We start from the raw sequence: 20649 nt of genomic DNA on the forward strand, positions 1-20649 counted from the left end.
AACTCTTTGGTGGCAGAACTACAAAACAACCTGTTTCTTAAAACCAAGATAAGGAAGACACAGAGACGCAGAAGCAGACGCTGAAGCACACGCATATAAAATGGCAGAAGCACAGATGGAAGTGGTCGTGAGCCCAAATATAACAGTTTTGCAAAGATCGGAAAATGACCTCAAAAAACCCCAAACACCAAATCCTGAAACACGTCCTCTGGCACAAGTTCAAACAGAAGTGGTCGTGAAAGGCAAGAAAAAAAGGGGGCAAAAACAGAAAAGAGTGGCTGAAGAACCCAGACGACCGATTACTCGGGCGTATGCTCGGGCTCTTCTAGAAGCCCAAAACAACGTGGCTGATGGAAGCAACCTGAGAAATGAAGAAGTGTCAGGAAACCCTGAAGGAACCTCTGAAAGGGAAAACCCTGAATCCCTCCCTATGTCAGAACCAAAGGACGACGTGAATATGGAGACAGAGGCAAACATGAATAACGCCAGTGGACAAAACCCTGGGCCAAATGGAGGGACGTGGCAACATCAGCCAAATCCCAGATTTATACCCCATCATGGCAGAGTCCAGTATGATTCATGTTGTGAGATTGCTGCTCTCAGGCATCAACTACAAGCTTCCCAAAACCACCAGAACGAGCTTTACTGGAAACTGGTAGCTGCTTGTAGAGGGCTTCTTATTACCAGTCTAAGGTGACCAAACTTCATGCACAGATGATCGCCGACAAAAAACAGCATGAAGAAACAATTAAAGAGCTCATAGAGTAACTGGAGGAGGCTAATGATAATAATAAGCCTGATAAGAGCAAAACAGAGGTTCAAGCAAAGGACAACCAAGCAGTTGTCATGCTGGATGACATGATCCGTGTCCTGCACGAAGACGTCAGCGACCCTACCACAGAGCAGTGTGTGGATTCTTCTACACAAACCACAGAGGCTTCACACACGGACTGTGTAGGTCTGAAGGAGGCTCAATTTGAAGTCCAATACAAGACTCAACAAGAGCAAATAGGAACACTCCAACAACAGCTCCTAGAAGCTCAACACCAACTCAAGGAACAGGAAGACAAACATAGGCAGGACCAGGAGACACTGAACATGGAAATCAGTGAGCTTAAATCCCAGCTCTGCTCCAACAAGGAGCTTCATGACATGAAAGTAGAGACTCTTTATCAAGAGTTGAAAGAAGTCAAAGCGTCCTACATTAAAATCACACAGGAGCAAAATGAACAAAATTCCAACACAGCAAATGGAAAATCTGAGCTTCTGGTGGAAAAAGACACCAAAGAACAGGACAAGGAAGAAGAAGAAGACTCCCTGACATCAACTGAGATGTCTCTGCATGACTCTCTACAACAAACAGAAGACAGAGAGAAAACGATAACTACCAATCCAGCTGAACTCGAAACTGAAGCTAAGACTGTGCCAGAGAAAAAACCCAAGAAGAAGAAGAAGAGGAACTGGCTGCGTCGGCTTTTCAGCTGTACCAGTCCACAGACAGACTGATTTACACAACTGTGGAAAAACGAAATAAATACAAAAAAAAAAAAATTGGAAAACATAGATGTGTCATTATTTCATATAGATTTCAAATAACATACCATTTGATGTCAACATGTTTGACATCAACAATGACTAGCCAATTTAGCTTCCACTTGGCTGAAGCTAAAGCCTAGCTAAAAGCCATTTGGCTGCTCTCCGGGTTTTAAAGGTAGAAAGGTAGAAGCCTGGGACTCCTAGTGCTATGGATAGCCAAGAAAACTGTCCTCATGAACTGGAAAAATGAAAACAATCTTAATTCTAACCAATATAGAAATTATCTATTAGATTACATTAGTCTTGATACAGCCTCTGCCACCACATCAGGTCAATTGCTCTGGGCTCCTTTGATCAGCTCCATCACCTAGTGGGGGTGGGGGGTCATAGTTTGGTCCCGCCTTCAATGTTGTGATTGGTGTGGGGGTAGGGACAGGCTTAGGGCGTCGGGGGGTTCCCCGGAGGCATCTTCCTTGGGGGGCTCAACCCGGGGTAGCGGTCATGTCCGGTTGGGGGCTCTTTTCTGACTGTTTCCTCATGGCTGCGTGCAGCGGGGCTAGGGGAGGGTCTGTGCTGACGGACGTGGGTTACTGACCTGGTAGCCTGTCTGCCCCTGGGTGGGTCCGGGATGGGCGTGAGGTTCTGGGGGCGCTCCGTCTCTGGGCTGGGGCCCTGGCCGGGCCTCGGGGCCTTGGGTCCTGGTTTGTGTGTTGCCGGGATTGTGGGCGGGTGGGTGCATGGGGCCCATCCCTGGCGCAGGGTGCCGCCAGTGTGTCGAGCCACCTGGGGGGCTCTTCAACTGGTGGGGGAGATTGTCACACCTTGCAGGAGCTTTCCTCTCCTCAGGAACTCTCTGCAGGAGGGGGAGATACAGGAGAGGTGGAGGAAGATCTCAGCCTGGGCGTCTATCGTCTCATGTAGTCTGGAAGATGAGTGGATGGTGGGGTGGGTGCAGTTTTCTCTGTGGTGGGGTTGGGTGGACTGTCCCGGGCTCTGTGGGGCCGGGGGGCGCTGCTGCGCTGGGCCCCGGTCTGGATGGGCCTGGGCCCCCTTTCCCTGGCGGGTCGCGGAGTATGGGAGTGCCTACTGGGGTCAGCGGGGGAGCTGGCCCCAGGGAGGGGTCACCTGCCCCTCCCTTCCTTCCCTCCCCATCTCCAGCTGCCTCCCTCTTCCCGCTCCACCACAACCACCCACACATGCAGGGCCTTGGAGTGTGGGGCCTCCCTGCTGCTGCGGAGTCGGGGCGGTCTGCCTCTCCCCACCGCAGGGAAAAGGTTAACACCACCTGGGTCTGGGTGCAGTTCCCCCCTCCAGGGGCAAGGGTACCTAGACCCGGTTCGTAGAGTACGCTTGGGGAGTGTGATCGTGTGTACAGCGTCTCTCTATGTCTGTCTCCATGTCGGTTGAGTGTGGAGTAAGTGCACATGAGAGCATGAGGGTGGGAATGGATGTTTGTGTCTGTGTGTGCCTGTATGTCTGTGTCTATATGTCAGGTTGGGTATCAGACGCCACCTCTCTGGGGACATCTCAGGCCCTCCAAGGTTTGGAGGCCTATCTCCACCCACCACCACTTCCCCTGCCAGTGGCGGACTCCCTCAGGTGTCGGTGCATTGGTGGTTCTTTGTGTCTGGGGGTGGGCGTCCGGGTACACACCGGCTCACTCCTTGGCGGCCGCTTATTGGGGCTCGCTCGGGCCACTTCGGAGGTGGGGTGCCCCCGGCCTCTCGGCCTGGGGCTCGGTCACTCAGGCACAGCTGGCTGCCGGCGGAGCTCACGGGCGCATCACTGCAACTCCCCCTGGCTTCTGCTCCGCGGCTGCTGAATGAGCCCTCATCTGGGACTCTCCTCAGCTCTTACTGGGACAGTGGCGCGGGCTGCCCCTCTGTGGGTCTTCCTTGGTCTCTTGTGCTCTGGGGGCCTCTGGATGTCTGGAGTTTTGATCTCCTCCATACCTGCTTCATACCCTGGAGGACAGGGCTGTGGCTCCCCACACTCCCTAGCAGATCATTACATGGAGAAACCTTTGGAATGCAAGCATGCTGATCCACGCAGGTATGCACACAGGTGTACACACGGGTATTCATAGACGCGGACTACAGCTTTCTTGGCTGCTGCCTCAAAGCACATTGTGCTCTTTCTGTCTTGCGTGCTGCACAATATCGTTTATTATTTAGTAACTATTGATATCTACTGCTAGCTAGTTTATTGTGATGGTGCTTTTTTTTTTTTATTATGTTGCTCTTTGTTGTTTGCTTTCTCTTCTGTTTTTTTTTCTCCATACAGGTGATCCAGGTGTTTTGTTTTTGTTGTTTGTTTGTTTTTTTTCTTTCTTCCCCCCCTTCTCACCGTCTCTTCTCCCCTTTGGTTTTCTTTCTCTCCCTCTCTTTCTTTCATTCTTTCTCCCTGTCCTATCCCCCAGTCATGTCTGTCCCGTTTGTAGCAACTGAAAATAAAATAAATTCATAATTATAATAAAGGTCAATCAAATGGACCAATATGGCAAGGCCACGATGATCCACTTGGTAAAATAAATCCGCTTGGCATCTTTCTTGGCCTTAAGACAACAATTCTGATGGCTATAGATCCAAACAGGACACACAAAAACAAAAAAGAAAAAAGAAAATTGGGTTGAACATTGAGGCTGAATTTGTGGGGTCTAGAAACATCCAGAGCATCGCAACAGAAAGGTAAAGAAAAAAAAAGAGAGAGATAAAGAAATAAATAAACTAATAATACATAAATTAATAGAAAAATAGAAAACACACATGTAGAAATTGTCACATGTGAAATTATTTTTGGAGAGAATCAGAAGTGAGACAGTTTGAATCCACAGTTCAGCGCAAAGATGCAGGAATTAAATCTGATTATAAAAACACATCGAGGTAACGAAGACCAGCTTACACTCAATATTAATATGAATACACAACATACGTTTGCTAGTTCACCTTACATGCATTAATGTAATAACGTGGTTAGCCTACTCAACGTAAATTACACACGAACAACATGAAGCTACTCAGGCAGAGAAGAACGGCTGCTGCTGCCATCATCATCCTCATCATTTCTGCTACACTGGCAGGGCTAGGGGCCAGGACTCTCCTCTTCGGGTTCTTGAGGGATTTTGCTAACTCCGGGTCCGATAACAGGCACCACACCCGCAGTAGACGTGCACGGTGTGAGGTCTCGTAGGAAGCTATCAAATACGGCGCCTTACTCGGCTTTTAAAAAAAACGCTATGCGTCACCAGGCGTTTCATCAGATTCGTGGTGTTACCTCCTTTGACAGTATCACAGTATCAGCTTAAAGCACTTGTTGCAGGCTGCTGAGTTTGCATCTTTTGCTGTGAAGTACAGCCAGACTTTTGACCACTTTGCCTTGGGCATTTTTAATCTGTAGCTCTGCGCTAAAAGAACATACCGGTAAATACCGGTACCCATTCCTACATACAATCAATATCAGACTCCACCAACAAAAAGGCTCTCAAAACAATATATGTGAATTTTTGCGTGTATTCATATAATTATTACTTTTTTCTTTTTACCCTTGGTTTTGTGTGTTCATGTTCTGTTCTTATGTATACTTCATCTGTTCGTATGTTGTATACTCATTGTTTGTTAAATAAAGTTCTTTAAAAAAAGGAAAAAAAGTCGATGACCCATGCAGGAACGTATCTCTGCCTACTGTGGAGGTCACTTGTTTCCGGTTAGTGTGGAGGTCCCAATATGGCGCTCCCCAGTGGCTGCAGCCAGACCTTTCTCCCTCCTGCCTCCCCTTTCCCTCATCCACCTGCTGCCTCTGTGGAAGCTCCGCCATAGCCACCACCAAACAACTGACTTCTTTTTACACATTGACCAGCATCCGGCCAATCCACCATCTTCCATCGTTTATACCGTTACAAAAAAAACCATCATCGGCCCATAAAAATGAAAAATCACCATCAGTATGCCCGATGGCCAGTCTGGCTATGGTCGTGCCATCAGTTAACCCTTCACATGGCAGCTGTGACACGTGTGCCCAGGGTTGCCGACCCCTGCTCTAAAGCATCTGATTTGGATTCCTGAGATCAAATATATTTTCTTTTGGCTTTGTTTTCTTCCCATTTGTGGCTTTAATGTAGTGTTACATTATATCGGGCGATCGTGGCTCAAGAGTTGGGCGTTCGCCTTGTAATCGGAAGGTTGCCGGTTCGAGCCCCGGCTTGGACAGTCTTGGTCGTTGTGTCCTTGGGCAAGACACTTCACCCGTTGCCTACTGGTGGTGGTGGTCAGAGGGCCCGGTGGCGCCAGTGTCCAGCAGCCTCGCCTCTGTCAGTGCGCCCCAGGGCAGCTGTGGCTACAATGTAGCTTGCCATCACCAGTGTGTGAATGTGTGTGTGAATGGGTGGATGACTGGATATGTAAAGCGCTTTGGGGTCCTTAGGGACTAGTAAAGCGCTATATAAATACAGGCCATTTACCATTTACATCCTGTTTGTTTGCTTCCATCTGTATACATGTCCAGATTCACTGTTATGTTTCTATTCTTACATTGCTGTGTGATCACTGTTCCCTCTGCTGACTGATGTGACCTTTTGTATCTCACACTGATACTTGTCATATTTGTATCTGCGCCTAAAAGATAAAAAGTTTTCCATGCTAAAACACAGCTCCACCTCCTGCAGTTCTCCCTCTGAACCACTAGATGTCTCTGTTATCTAAATGAAGACGTGCAGCACAGCAACCACAGCAGCGCTCAGATCACACGTGTCCTGTTATTATGTATAAAAGCATGAAACAGGTGAGACAGGTGGGATCAATATTAATGTTGTGGAAATATATGAAAAAGCAACAGAAGAGTGAAAACATTTCGTGTTTCTAGAAAGATCTTTCAGCTCACAGCTGCTCACAGACTGTATTTACAAGTGACAAACTGCAACTCTACAGTACATCTACAGTATATATCAAATATATTCTGTATTCAAATCTATTGAGTGATGTTTGAAAGTCTTTCCAGGTGAGTTTGATCCAGGAGGGTCTGAAGCCAGAGTCAGACAGAGACTGTGCAGAGACTGTAGAAGGACAGAGCAGCAGCAGAGCAGTCCAGATACACTGATGATCCTCTGTCAGATCCAGAGGGACACACAGGGATGATGCTGGACTCTACATTGTGTCTGACAGTGGAGCTGTTCTCAGAGCAGTTCACTCTGCAGCACTGACAGTCATCTGCACTTCTTCTCATTCCTCTGTCAGTCACTGCTGGATGAAGCTCTCCTCTCCACCTCCCAGTAACATGGCCCAGTCAGAGCGTCTCTACACACAAGCTGCTGCTGCTTCAACCTCTCTGGATCATCAGGACACAGCTCCTCCTCTCTCAGCACACACACCGTCCTGTTTACCATCATCAGTACTTCCACCTGCAGAGAGAAGAAGGAAGAGCAGAGGAGATAAACGAGTGTTTCCAGAGACTCTTCATCAGCTGTCAGTCAGTGATGCAGCACATCCAGTATAAAGAGCAGCAGGGACTTCAGTGCTGGGACTGTACTAGGACTCATTGTTGCTTCACTTTTTCTAATCTTTGGATTTTTATTGAAGTTGCTGAAAATGTCTTTCCCTCCTAGTTTGAGTTTGGACTTTCATTCATTAGAAGAACCTTGGTGTGTCCACTCTGAGCTCTGTAGGAACCCCAACAACAAGCCCAACAATCCAGATGGACGGTTCCAGCTGTTAACTGGAGGAATTCCATCCAAACATCTGCTCTCACTAAATTCTTCCTCACCTACAGACTGTGTTCTTCACTGCTTTAAACTTGGAAATGAATGCAGTCATTGGTCTGCGTGCTGCTTTGTTCAGAGAGCTGATTGGCTGTTGACAGCGTTTGATCAGAGCATGTCAGCCGTTACTATGGTGACCATAAAGGTGACAAAAAGGCAGAAATAGGAAGTGTTTGTGTCCAATCCTGAAGCCTGTCACCATTCTCCTCTCACAGCTTCACTGAGAAGCTGCAGCTTTACAGGAAACACTGGATCTTTGTTTCATACTGACTGTGTTTAGTACAATACTGCTGACAGCACCACCCACTCACTCCATCACTCTACTTACACCAGAGTCTCCAGTCTGTAGTCTGGACTCTGCTGAAGATCAGACAGCTGCTTCACATCTGGATCCTTCAGGTTGTTTCCCCACAGCTCCAGCTCTCTCAGATGGGAGGGGTTGGACTTCAGTGCTGCTGCCAGATAATCACAGCTGATCTCTGACAAACCACAGTCCATCAATCTGTATAAAGAATGAAAGATGTAAGTTTATTAGACAAAGTGTGAGCTTGAAATCATTCAGTGTTTCATCATCTGTTCAGAGCTGAAGAAGGTTCAGAATGTAGAAGTTTAGAAAATGGAAACTCCAAACAGCTGAAGCCAACAGGAAGCAGCTTCAAACAAACACAACAAGAGAAAAAACTCTGAATGTTTCACATTAAAGTCGTACATTTCTCATAAAAACAGGACAAAGACTTGAAAAAGTCGTGTTTTTCCTTCCAGGAACCACAAGGCTTCACTTTTAAAGGTGAAGTGTGAAAGAAATGGACATATTTGAAGTCCAACACCTTTTTCCAGTCACATTATTAAAGCAGACAAACTACAAGCTCATTTTCATTCCAACAAGTCATCTTCTGACCTGGACTAACAACACTGGTCTCTATGTGCAGCTGGCTGTGAGACCAGTGCTCAGGGAGCGTCTACAAAGTGCAACACTGAAAGAACATCACACACTCATTTGCTTCCAGCACTTTCACACAAACATCTACTGTCATTATTGTCACCAAACTCTGTGGATCCTTTATTGCAAATTCAAATGGGATCAAATGGTCAGACAAAAGAGGGTTATGAGGAAATATGATGAAATGTTGTGTATTAGCAGCAAGTTATTGAATCATTTTCCTCAGAAACCAAACAAAATGATTGACAAACATGTTTTTACAAACTCAGTGTTGGACTTGGATCAGCAGGATAAGCTGATGTTTAAAGGCATTTGAGTCTCGCTGTATGAGAGTCCAGTTATTACTCAATATTTATGGATGATGTTCTTTCAGTGTTGCACTTTGTAGACGCTCCCTGAGCCTCACAGCCAGCTGCACATGGACCAGCTGACATTACCCAGCATTAGAGGCGGGTGTAAAAAAATGGATTTTCCTATTTAAATGGTTTTAATTTGAATAAAGCGATGTTGATTCATTCAATCCTGAATCGATTTTTAATATAAATGTATTTTGCCAGAATCTCAGGTTAAAGCTCCCAAAAGTATTTCAACAACAAGCAAACAGATAAAACAGTAAATGAGAGCAGCTAAACACACAAAGATGGAAACACAGAGCGTGGATCGTTCACTCGACGGCACGTACACGGACACGCCGTCGGCGCTGAAAGTGGACAGCTCACAGATCCTGAAGCTGCAGGTTTCATCTGTCTCCAACCAAAACTGAGTGAACCAGAAGCAGAAGAAGATCCAAACTACGCTTTACGTTTGATGAACATCGTCATGAATTCTCTCTGACTTTGACCTTTACTTCCTGCACAGCTCTCTCTCTCTCAGTGTACTTCAAGAACAGTTTACCTTCAAAAATCTGTTTCCTGCATTATTCACTGCTTATTACGCACCAGTCTGCTGTTGTGTTCACTGCTGTCGGCCTCCGAAAACAAAGCCTCATTTCTGCTGTTCAATACTGAAGAAATTTAAACCTTTTAAAATGATGACAGATTACAAACTCTCAGCTGTGTCTGTAATCAAACCTCTGTAACTTTGCTTCCCTTCAGCAGCATCAGCTCATGTTCACATGTTGATTCATGGTTTGCTTCAGTTTTTGATGGACTGCAGAATATTTTGAAGGTTATCTGCTATAAAAAGCCAGAACAGGAAAATCTGCTTCATGTGTTTCTGTTTGATCCTCAGTGACTTTGACACAAAGGCCTCTGCTGTGATGATCACACCTCTGATCAAGTCTCACAGTGTCAGCTTTGTTTTTATACATATGGATATGTGCTGATAAATGATCAGAATTATAATATTTCCCACTGTCTGCTGTGTGCCGTGACCTTTGACCTGCTAAAGACAGTCAGCTGTGGATTATTCATTGTTGTGTCTGATACTTAGAACTGTGAGGAAGAACACTACACAGTTAATCAGGGTCCCCTCTCTCTGAATCAGGAAAGCTGGGCAGGCCGCGTGTGGGCCGCGGGCCATACGTTGAGTCTCACTGTTTGAAATGTGAACATTGTTCTGCTGCAGTCAATGGACTAAACCAGAGAAGAAGAAAACAGACTTTACCATGAAGATCCTCAGTGTGAATCAGTATAATATCAGCCTGATGTCTGCAGTTTAGTGTCAGGACAACTTTCACATCATATTCATCTCAGCACAACTAAAACATGCTGACTGACCTCAGAGTTTCAAGTCCACATCCTGGACTCTCCAGGAAACCACACAGATGCTTCACTCCTGAATCCTGCAGGTCATAGTTGAAGCTCAGGTCCAGCTCTCTCAGATGGGAGGGGTTGGACTTCAGTGCTGCTGCCAGATAATCACAGCTGATCTCTGACAAACCACAGCCCCTCAATCTGTATAAAGAATGAAAGATGTAAGTTTATTAGACAAAGTGTGAGCTTGAAATCATTCAGTGTTTCATCATCTGTTCAGAGCTGAAGAAGGTTCAGAATGTAGAAGTTTAGAAAATGGAAACTCCAAACAGCTGAAGCCAACAGGAAGCAGCTTCAAACAAACACAAGAAGAGAAAAAACTCTGAATGTTTCACATTAAAGTCGTACATTTATCATAAAAACAGGACAAAGACTTGAAAAAGTCGTGTTTTTCCTTCCAGGAACCACAAGGCTTCACTTTTAAAGGTGAAGTGTGAAAGAAATGGACATATTTGAAGTCCAACACCTTTTTCCAGTCACATTATTAAAGCAGACAAACTACAAGCTCATTTTCATTCCAACAAGTCATCTTCTGACCTGGACTAACAACACTGGTCTCTATGTGCAGCTGGCTGTGAGACCAGTGCTCAGGGAGCGTCTACAAAGTGCAACACTGAAAGAACATCACACACTCATTTGCTTCCAGCATCCAACCTGAAGTGGAAACATAGACGCCTCCCCTTCAAAGTAAAAGCTGCTCCTTTTGGACACAGTATCAAAGAAAGTCTACAGTATAACATAGAAAAGACAGAACAAAGTTTTGGTTGTTTTTAAATTGTGCAGAAATGAAACTACACTAAGCTCAATTATGTGACAGACATTTCATCCCATGTCAGTTTGGCCTCATCCTGGGCCGGATTATCCAGCACACACTCTGACCACAGGCCCAGGGGCCACGCACAGCTGGGCTCCATCCAAGAGACAGCAAACAAACCAACACAATAATAAAAAGCACCATGTGATCTTCTTACATCTTCAAGACAAACATAGTAAAAACATGAGCATATTTGTTTCCTGATAAAATGATGTGACAGGTAAAACAGAGTAAAGTGGTGGTGTTACAGCCTTTCTCCCCTCTGCTGCCGAGGCTGTTAGTCTCTCCCAAACTCAGCTACAGGACTTCCAAATGAATGAAAGCAGCAGAAGTGGCTTTACAAATGAAAGAGGAAGAGGAGAAGAAGAGGAGAGGGAGACCACCCTGACCATCACTCCAGCTGAAAACATCACACTTCCATTAAAGTTGGTGAGGAAATGTTGAGCAGGATGAGCTGCTGGCTAATCTGGAGGCTGTAGCAGCAGCTCACAGTCACAGTGGATTTCCACTCATGAAAAAGCTCTGGCTGCTTCATTTCTCATCTCATATCAGAGACTTTAAAGCTTCACTGAAGCTGTGCTGTGATGCTTCCATATCCCAGTGAGGCCTCCATAATGATTTCAGCTGTTCTGTACACACACTGTGTGCCCTGTATGGCTCAAAGTCTCTGCAGCCTGTTTTTATCTGCTATCATCAGATCTTCATCATCCTCATTCACATCCCTCACACACTCTACAGCCTCATCAGCACTGACTTCATCTTCACTGACTGATGGAGCACAACATGAACCTGTGGAGGCTGAAACACTGTCCTGTCAAACATCTCCCCGTCACCACTCCACTTCTGTCAGCCTTTAAATGAACCCTGCTCAAGTCTGTCACTTCTGTTTGGAGCCAAAAGGAAAAACTGTTGTTCAGTCGTTTGGAAAGACAACATTTCTGAAAGCACTCAAACTTCTTCACGTTTGTCTTCAGACACATCCTGAACATTTAGGAACTAAAGAAAGTTTAAAACATCAACCAAAGACCTGAAATATAGAAAAACTACAACAGCCGCAGTCAGTGAACTCACCTCAGAGTCTCCAGTCGACAGTTTGGACTCTCCAGTCCAGCACACAGAAGCTTCACTGCTGAATCCTTCAGCTTGTTCTCATTCATGTTCAGCTCTGTCAGATGGGAGGGGTTGGACTTCAGAGCTGAGGCCACAACTTCACAGTGAGACTCTGAGAGTCCACACTGAGTCAGTCTGTGATGATAGAAAATATAAAATGTGTTATTATAAAAGCAGAAAATCTGCATTATAAACACAGACTGAATGTATATGAAGACAAAACAGAGTGAGGTCATAATCTGATGAATCTGCTCTTCACATCTGTGCTTCAGCTCCTCTTACTGTGTTTGACATGACACAACGATTGAGTCTCTCTCAGACCTGCAGACTTTTAATGAGAATCTTTGTTTGGCTTTAATCTGCAGATGAAGGAGGAAGATGGTGTCACATTTAGGCTTCCATAATGTCCACAGTCTGTCACTGAGATCTGATCCAGAGTCAGAGTGAAGACACACATTTGGACTGTTTCCTGTTTTGACTCCAGAACATTTTGAATGAGTTCAGCTCAGTGAAGAGTTCCAGCTGGAAAGATGATCTCTGTTTGCTACCTGCTGTCAGGTACGACTGTTCACGTCCACACGCAGGAAAAACCTGCTGACTGTTACCAAACGGAGCAGAAATCTCATCACTGGACAATAATGATGAATGAACTCAGAGCTGCTGATATCAGATCTGATTTCAGGTGAAATAAACACAGAAATGATTGGCTCATTTTAGCTTTCTGAGCCATTATCTGCTGGTGTGTCGCTAGTTGGCAGAAAATGATTTGTATTCCTGTTCAGGGCTTCAGTGTTTATGAGTCCAGATCCAGGTGACAGCAAGTCAAAATGATGTTACCTGTCTGTGTCCAGCAGCAGCCTGTATTCACTTTGAATATTGTTATAACCTGACATGGATCAGTTTGTCTTTGATTGGTTTGTAAATGTCACTGTTTCCATTGGACCTGAGTGACGTACAAAGACAGAGAGGGAGAGAAAGGAGAGATATGGATCCTGCTCTTATAATAATGATCATCAGATGATATTATTGTGTTATTTTGTAGCTGATTACGATGTTTGTGTGATTATCAGTGAAAGAAGCAGTGAGGAGGATGGAGAGAGAGAGAGGACAGAGGGTGAAGTTAGAAACACTAAAAGGATTTTTCATGGATTTCATGGATGATTTGAGTGATTTCCAGCAGGACACTTAAACATGTCAGTGGACGTCCTAAAGAACATATTCACTGATATGAAACGTGTCATTGAACAGGATTAATATCAGTGGAAACATGGTGGAAACAGCTGTGACTGCATGGATGTGACACACTTCAAATCTGTTCTCCACTCTTGGATTTGGGATCCATGGAGCTGCTGCTGAGTCTGTACAATAAAGGAATGGTGTGGAAGGTTGCAGCGTACGGACACAAACACTTTGTGGTTACAATCTGATTTTATTTTCAACATTAAACTACTAACCTACACTGATCAATGATGTTAATGATCACATCTGGACTCACCGAGCCTTTCTGCAGGTCCTCACAGCTGGAATCAGTCTCTGTCGTCCCCGCTCTGATGTGTTGTACTTCTGCAGGTCCAACTCATCCAGAACCTCCTCTGACATCTGCAGCATGAAAGCCAGAGCTGAGCACTGGATCTCAGAGAGTTCCTTCTCTGATCTGTTCTCTGACTTCAGGAACTCTTGGATCTCCTGATGTACTGAGAGGTGGTTCATCTCCATCAGACAGTGGAAGATGTTGATGCTTCTGTCAGGAGAGATTTCATCACTGTTCATCTCCTTCAGGTTGTTGATGACTCTCTGGATGGTTCCTGGACTGATCTCTGTCTGACCCAGCAGACCTACTAAGAGTCTCTGGTTGGACTCCAGACAGAGGCCATGAAGGAAGCGAACAAACAGGTCCAGGTGGCCATTTTTACTCTGGAGGGATTTCTCCATGGCTCTCCTCAGAAATACATCAAGTGATTGGAGATCTTTGTTATCAAAAAGACTGAAAATCATCTTGGTGAAAGATTCTGATTTTAGAAACATCTTCAACACCTTTGTCTTCCTGTTGGTGTGACAGTGGAACATGTAGACAGCAGCCAGAAACTCCTGAATGCTCAGATGAACAAAGCAGTAGACTGGTTTCTGGAAGATCACACACTCTCTTTTGAAGATCTCTGTACAAACTCCTGAGTACACCAAGGCCTCTGTCACATCCACACCACACTGCTCCAGGTCTTCTTGGTAGAACATGATGTTTCCTTTCTCCAGATGTTCAAACGCCAGCCTCCCCAGCTTCAGAAGAACTTTCCTATCAGCCTCCGTCAGCTCCTGTGGACTCGTCTCATGTCCCTCATGGTACTTGTTCTTCTTCCTCTTTGTCTGAACCAGCAGGAAGTGTGAGTACATGTCAGTCAGGGTCTTGGGCAGCTCTCCTCTCTGCTCTGTAGTCAACATGTGCTCCAGAACTGTAGCAGTGATCCAGCAGAAGACTGGGATACTACACATGATGTGGAGGCTCCTGGATGTCTTCATGTGGGAGATGATTCTGCTGGACAGCTCTTCATCACTGAATCTCTTCCTGAAGTACTCCTCCTTCTGGGCGTCAGTGAAGCCTCGTACTTCTGTTAGCCTGTCAACACATGTAGGAGGGATCTGATTGGCTGCTGCGGGTCGGGAAGTCATCCAGACGAGAGCCGAGGGAAGCAGATTCCCCTGGATGAGGTTTGTCAGCAGCTGGCTGACTGATGACTTCTGTGTGACATCAGACAGCAGCTTCCTGTTGGTGAAATCCAATGAAAGTCTGCTTTCATCCAGGCCGTCAAAGATGAACAAAAGCTGAGAGACAGCCAGCTTCTCTGCTGTGACCTTCTGTAATGTTGGATGGAAAACATGGAGCAGCTCCAGAAGACTGTACTGCTCATCTCTGATCAGGTTCAGCTCCCTGAATGAAAGCAGAACCACCACACTGACATGTTGGTTCTCCAAGCCCTCTGCCCAGTCCAGAGTGAACTTCTGCACTGAGAAGGTTTTTCCAACACCAGCCACGCCGTTGGTCAGAACCACTCTGATGGGTCTCTGTTGGTCAGGTAAGGCTTTAAAGATGTCCTGGCACCTGATTGGAGCGTCATGGAGGGCATCCATCTTGGAAGCTGTCTCCAGCTGCCTCACCTCATGTTGGGTATGAACCTCTTCACTCTGTCCCTCTGTGATGTAGAGCTCAGTGTAGATCCTGTTGAGGAGGGTTCTACTTCCTGTTTCATCACTTCCTTCAGTCACACGTTCACATCTCCTCCTCAGGCTGATCTTATGTTCATCTAAAACCTCCTGCAGACCAACATCTGCTGAAAGAAAGAAAAACAATGAGACTAAAGAGAAAGAAAACTCTTCAATGTCTGAACAACACAAGAAGTCCAGTTTTCAGAAATGAGTCCATCAGCAGACAGATGTTCAGTCTTACTTTGTACACAGCTGCTCTGACTGGCTGTCTGCAGTCCAGCTCTGCTTCTGGATCTTTCTCCACACTGGGGACAGGAGGAGTCTCCTGATGAAGCAGACTGGTCCCAGTATGAGGAGATGCACTGTCTGCAGAACCAGTGTCCACAGCTGGTAGAGACTGGATCCTTCAGGACGTCCTGACACAAAGCACAGCAGGACAGCTGCTCCTCCTCACAAACACCACTCCTCTTCCTCTCTCTGTGAACACATTTCTTCATCACTAAAACATTTACTGTCAGTGAAAAACATCCAGATGTGACCAAACTGCAGTTCCTCACAGTTCCTTTGATTTCATCAACACTAATGAGCTGCTCTTCCTGTCTGCCTGTCTCATTAAACACTGAGTGATGAATACAAACTCAACACTTCCTGCAGACTTCCTGACTTCACAATAAAAGCTTTCCATCAGAGAGACAGTTATGACTTTCACTGTTTTACAGCCGCTGTGTGCAGATTATCTGGGTCAGTTCACTCTGAAGCAGCTTAGAAGTGTCCGTGTAGAGCCGTGGTCTGACACACAGAGACTTCTGATTTTCTCTATTTAAACAAACATGATGAAGATGAGCAGGTTTCTCTTCTAGTATAAACTCTGTGTCTCTCTGGCTGGCTCATGATGGCTTTTCAGGTTTTATGTTTTGCTCTCTCCTGCTATGGTTTTGCCTGCCTGGGTGGAGCTTGTAATGGCCTCTCGCTCTTGGTCCACACAGCTATGATGATTACACCACCTGTTGCTGATTCACCTGGGCTTACCGGTAACCATTTAACGCTGCGGCATGGAGCAGTTTGTCGCTGAGACATTGACCCTCCTGTGTTCATGATCTCAGCTCCTTGCTAAGAAATCTCTCTCTAAATTCACCAGTTGGGTTAACTTTGAGTATACTTTGAGTAAATATTTCCCCGGACCTGGTTACAGACGCTTACCTGTGACTCCCGTGTGTGGCTGTGTGAGTGCAGAGCAGGACAAGAGTGACTGAAGAGGAGTGAGAGTGGACTCCCTTCCCTCTTTTCCCTGGAGCCCTGGACCCCCTCCCCAACTCACTGTACATATATAGAGCACTGTGGTTCACCCCTTTGTTAAATAACCTGTCACCTTTTTGTTTGTCAGAACTCAGTCTGTGCTTGAGTTCCTCTGTTAGCCATGACATTTTGTTGGTTCTCTCTCTTCAGGTCCCTGTAAGTGTTTGATCTAAAACATTATATTTATTCTGCTTTGATTGTTTTGTGTGCTGAGGGACATTGTTGCATGATCCACTTTTTCTTATCACTCAAATATCCTGATACTTTCAGAAAGTTGGAGAGCTCTCCTGGCTTGCTTAGTCTTTGCTCTGTACTGCAGTACTTGCACTGATTTCACTGGACAAGTCTGCATGTGAATCTACAACTGATCTGACATTGTGGCACAAACACAGTAAACAAACACTACGAGCACCTTGTTTCATGTGCAGTGGCTTTCTTCTCATTCTGTTACTGAACACTGTATGAAAAGCCTCTCACTGCCAGCATCCTTCCAGCCCCACGACAACAAGACCAACTCACATCTTCACAACACCAAGAATTTTTCCCCTTTTCTTTGGAGAAACTGAGAAGCCAATAGGATTGTAGCTCAAACTTGCCCACAGTCCTGCTTCATCACTGCTCACTCCTACCTGTGTTGGTGCTCAGTGGACAGTCATAGCCTGCTGCTAGCATGAATGCTACATGTACTGCTGTGGATGATCAGCAGAAAAAGATGTTGTCAGTTTGACTGTTTGCTGTATTTAAAGTGTTTTTCTCAGTTCGTCTGTATTCAAAGTGCATTCGGGGCTTTAGCTGACAGCTCTTTGTGCTAACAAACTAAACTCTCTTAGTTTAAGCCAACAGACTTTACCAAACACAAAGCCTGCTGCTGCCTCCATGGGTTAGCTTGTGTGACTGGTGTTTGCACCAATGAAATCTAAATCACACTAATGTGTCCTCCAAGGTGTTTGGTGGGAGCACTGAGTGAAACATAAGAGCTCTGGTAAAATAACAAACAGGGCTGTGAGAGCAACTGAAGTGATAAAAATACTGTTTAAAGATAAAAAACAATTTGATGTTCTCTCGTCACCTAACAAAGTCCAAACCCTGTGAACTATTTGAGCTTTAATAACTGTGGATTCAGGTATCCTGAACCCATCGTTGGACATTTGTAATTAAATATTTTAAAACTCCATCAAAGACTCCTGATGTGGCTGTTTGGAGAAGGAAAAGAGGGACAAAGTGGAGCGTCGAGCTGAGGCTTCATTCACTGCAAACCTACAGTTATGTTTCCTTATTTCTGCTGTTTGCATGTTCACAGCTGAAATAAAGCTGCCTCTTTGACTTCATCCTGTTGTGTTTGGGTCCAATCCTGCCTGCCACACAGCGCTACAGGACAAAGTCTAAGATTTTTATCTTTTTAATGAATCTTTGGTCATATTTATCCAGGAAAACACAAACATGTAAAGGAGTCATCACAGGTCTCTGACCTCACTGGTCCAGGTTCAGCACTGAAGTCTGGAGGTTCAGGTTTGGACCAGTCACTCCTCACAGACGGACAGCTGGATCCTGCAGACTGTGACCTCTGACCTCTGCAGACACAAACATGTTTTATTCAATGATCAATTCTCTGATAAAGTGATTGAAGCAGCTGTGATCACACGGACTGCAGATAATGCAGCTGTTTCCTGTCAGTAACAGTCCTCTTAGATTAGAGTTCAGCTTTTTACAGGAAAACAAATGTCCCTGAATGCAACAGTGAGACACAGTCTGCCTGTGTGGCTGTGATAGCTGCCGTTAGGAGCGCTCATGTGTTTGCAGTTAGACGAGGAGATGTTACCATCATGGACACGTTAACAAATCCTGCAGCATCACGTGGCACAAACACTTTGTGTTCCTGTCATCTGCAAGCAACAGGAAGTTCATTAATAAAGGCGGGATGGAGACGCGACTGTGATGGTTCTCCTTCATCCAGCTGTTACACACATCTGGGCTCACACGACGAGCCTTTGTCTAATACAGCAGCTGCTCTCTGAACACTTTTCTGAAGAGGAGCTGCAAAAACCTTTGTTTGCTTTCTAGAGCAGCGTATCAAAGTCAAACTACCCACTGCTAGCAGCTGTTTCTATCATAGTTTAGGATCCAGATGTGTGAGGTCTAAATTTACACCTCTGATTAAAATACATAGTTAAAAACAGCCAATTGAGTCCAAATGTGTCTTAAACCAGATAAACTGACAGTTACAGCTGAGCCTGTGTGTCCTTGGAGACACTGCTCTGCTACAGAGATGCATTTTAGAAACCAGGAAACATCAAAATCATTTAAATCAGAGAGTTCTTGTTCCTAACAGCTCACCTCTCTGCAGCAGACACAGGCTGGGATTTAAAATCAATGCCTCGATCATTGGACCAGTCACTCTTTAAGGACACAGAGCTGGATGGTTTCTGATTGATGCTAAAAGTAAGTGAACATGAAACATGTGTCACATCCAATGTGTCCAATACATTACATGAAAAGTATAAATAAAGTATGTAAATAGTTTATTATTTAAATCGTTAAATAGTAAAAAGCTGATTAAAATTTCAAACATTTTAATACTGACATGAACTTACTTTTTGTCAGATGACTTCTTTTGCCCTAAATTATGAAAGAAATGCTTCACCCGTTTGCTCTTAGAGGACACAGAGCTGGGTGGAGGTCCAGGCGGGTTCCTGTGAATAATGATGGAGTAGTGATGTGAGTGCTGAGCTGTGACATGGAGAAGAGTCATGGACAGTTAGAGATGGTCATCTCACCTCTGAGCTTTGGTCTGGCTCTCATGTTCCCCACACAGAGTGCTTTTAGAGGGAGGGACTCCCTCCTCTCTGTCCTCACACTGATCCATGCTGCTCAATTCACATCAGCTCACACACACTTTCTACTTTCACCTGCAGAGGAAACACAAATCATTCATGTGCACATAAACCAAAATCCTCCTTTCCATCATGTGCTGTCCAAATATCAGCTGAATGCAGTCAGACAGCAGTGTGAGGCACAGGAAGCTGCCATCAGCTGCTCTACTTCTACTATCAGTCCACTAGATGGAGCCATGAAGCACACATGATGCATTCACTGACACACACTGATTCACTGTGACTGCAAGTTTAAGTACATTAAGCCTCCACTCATCTACATTGTGCTTACAACCCACTGCCCCCATCTCCCACCCCCATCAACCTCCTGGGGCCAGGAATGACTGGAACTGAATTGGAAACGGGCGTAATCAAACATAAATCTGTTATTCTTATCCAACCTGTCTGCCTGGACACAGTCTGCTGACCAATCATGGAGCCTATGATTCGCTTGGACAACAACTTCATGAATGTGGAAATGAAACTGAGTGTCAGCTGAGTGTCGAGCAGAAGAGGAATCAGAGAAAAGTGACAGAGCTGCTGACTTTACAAAGAAAACTAAAACCATGTTGAAGAGATTAAACAGATAATACAATCTAACAACAACACAGCTGCTGCTGCTGCAGACAAAACACATATATGAGTGTGTGACAGGAAAAGCACTGAACAGAAGTTTACTATTAAAAATGCAGCATGTTGTAAAAAGTTTGGTCAGTGAGACTGAAAAATGGCTGCATGAGTTACTATTGTGAACAAACCCCTATAAGAACCCTGATATTACCTGAATAAGATCACATCCTGATACGTAGTGCAGACCTTGGTAAGAGATACGGTCCAACTGGAATATAAACCTTTGGTGTGTTTAATCCAGTCAGTCTCTGAGTAACTCCACTCCTCTGCTTTCTGTTGGAAGAGACAAAAGTTTGTAGCACGATCCTTTTCCTCAGAGGCCTGTGTTGGATTTATATTACATCTAAGATAAAAAATAATTCACAAAGTCTGCTCTGTCCTCCTGTCCTCCCTGCAGTCTCTGTGAGCTCCGCAGAGTGATTATAAAGACCCGGAGCTCAGAGTTTCTCCAACACCGTGGTCAAGTGTGAGCCACGCCCGCCACCCGTTATCTGCCAAACTTGAGCTTCAACGCTAAGTTTTACGGTAGTGCTGCTTCTTATCCCTTTTTGCTGATCACACACATAACAACACACATGATTTTCAGGAAGTTAACAGAAATAAAGCCACAGTGTCATTTGTTTTTCACTCAAGTTGTCTTTTCTTCTTAATTTTTCTGGTAATGCTTCTTCATTCATGATTCATTCAAATCTAAAATAACTTCAAAAAATGTAAAATATTTCTGAAAATCATCTCTTATAGTTGAAATTCAG

At 45.0% G+C, this 20649-nt stretch overlaps 1 protein-coding gene and 1 long non-coding RNA gene across 3 annotated transcripts in view; both read right to left on the reverse strand.

Annotated features, from left to right (window-relative positions):
• The window catches only part of LOC308393841 (NACHT, LRR and PYD domains-containing protein 12-like), a 317425-nt gene that overhangs the window by 35700 nt on the left and 261076 nt on the right, over positions 1–20649 (reverse strand). The window contains exon 13 of the mRNA XM_080877862.1: positions 7614–7787. Coding sequence (XP_080733988.1) covers positions 7614–7787 — 174 coding nt within the window. The remainder of the gene's footprint in view (positions 1–7613; positions 7788–20649) is intronic.
• On the reverse strand, positions 19009–20373 carry LOC308394625. Of its 2 annotated transcripts, XR_013971261.1 has the most exons (4): positions 20262–20373; positions 20049–20170; positions 19172–19303; positions 19009–19087 (listed from the first exon to the last, which is right to left on the reverse strand). It is a non-coding gene; the product is annotated as an uncharacterized lncRNA (long non-coding RNA). The 2 variants fall into 2 exon arrangements; XR_013971262.1 differs by having other exon boundaries at positions 20049–20348.

The sequence above is a fragment of the Rhamphochromis sp. 'chilingali' genome (assembly GCF_963969265.1).
Source record: "Rhamphochromis sp. 'chilingali' genome assembly, chromosome: 1".
In the NCBI taxonomy this organism is placed as follows: domain Eukaryota; kingdom Metazoa; phylum Chordata; class Actinopteri; order Cichliformes; family Cichlidae; genus Rhamphochromis; species Rhamphochromis sp. 'chilingali'.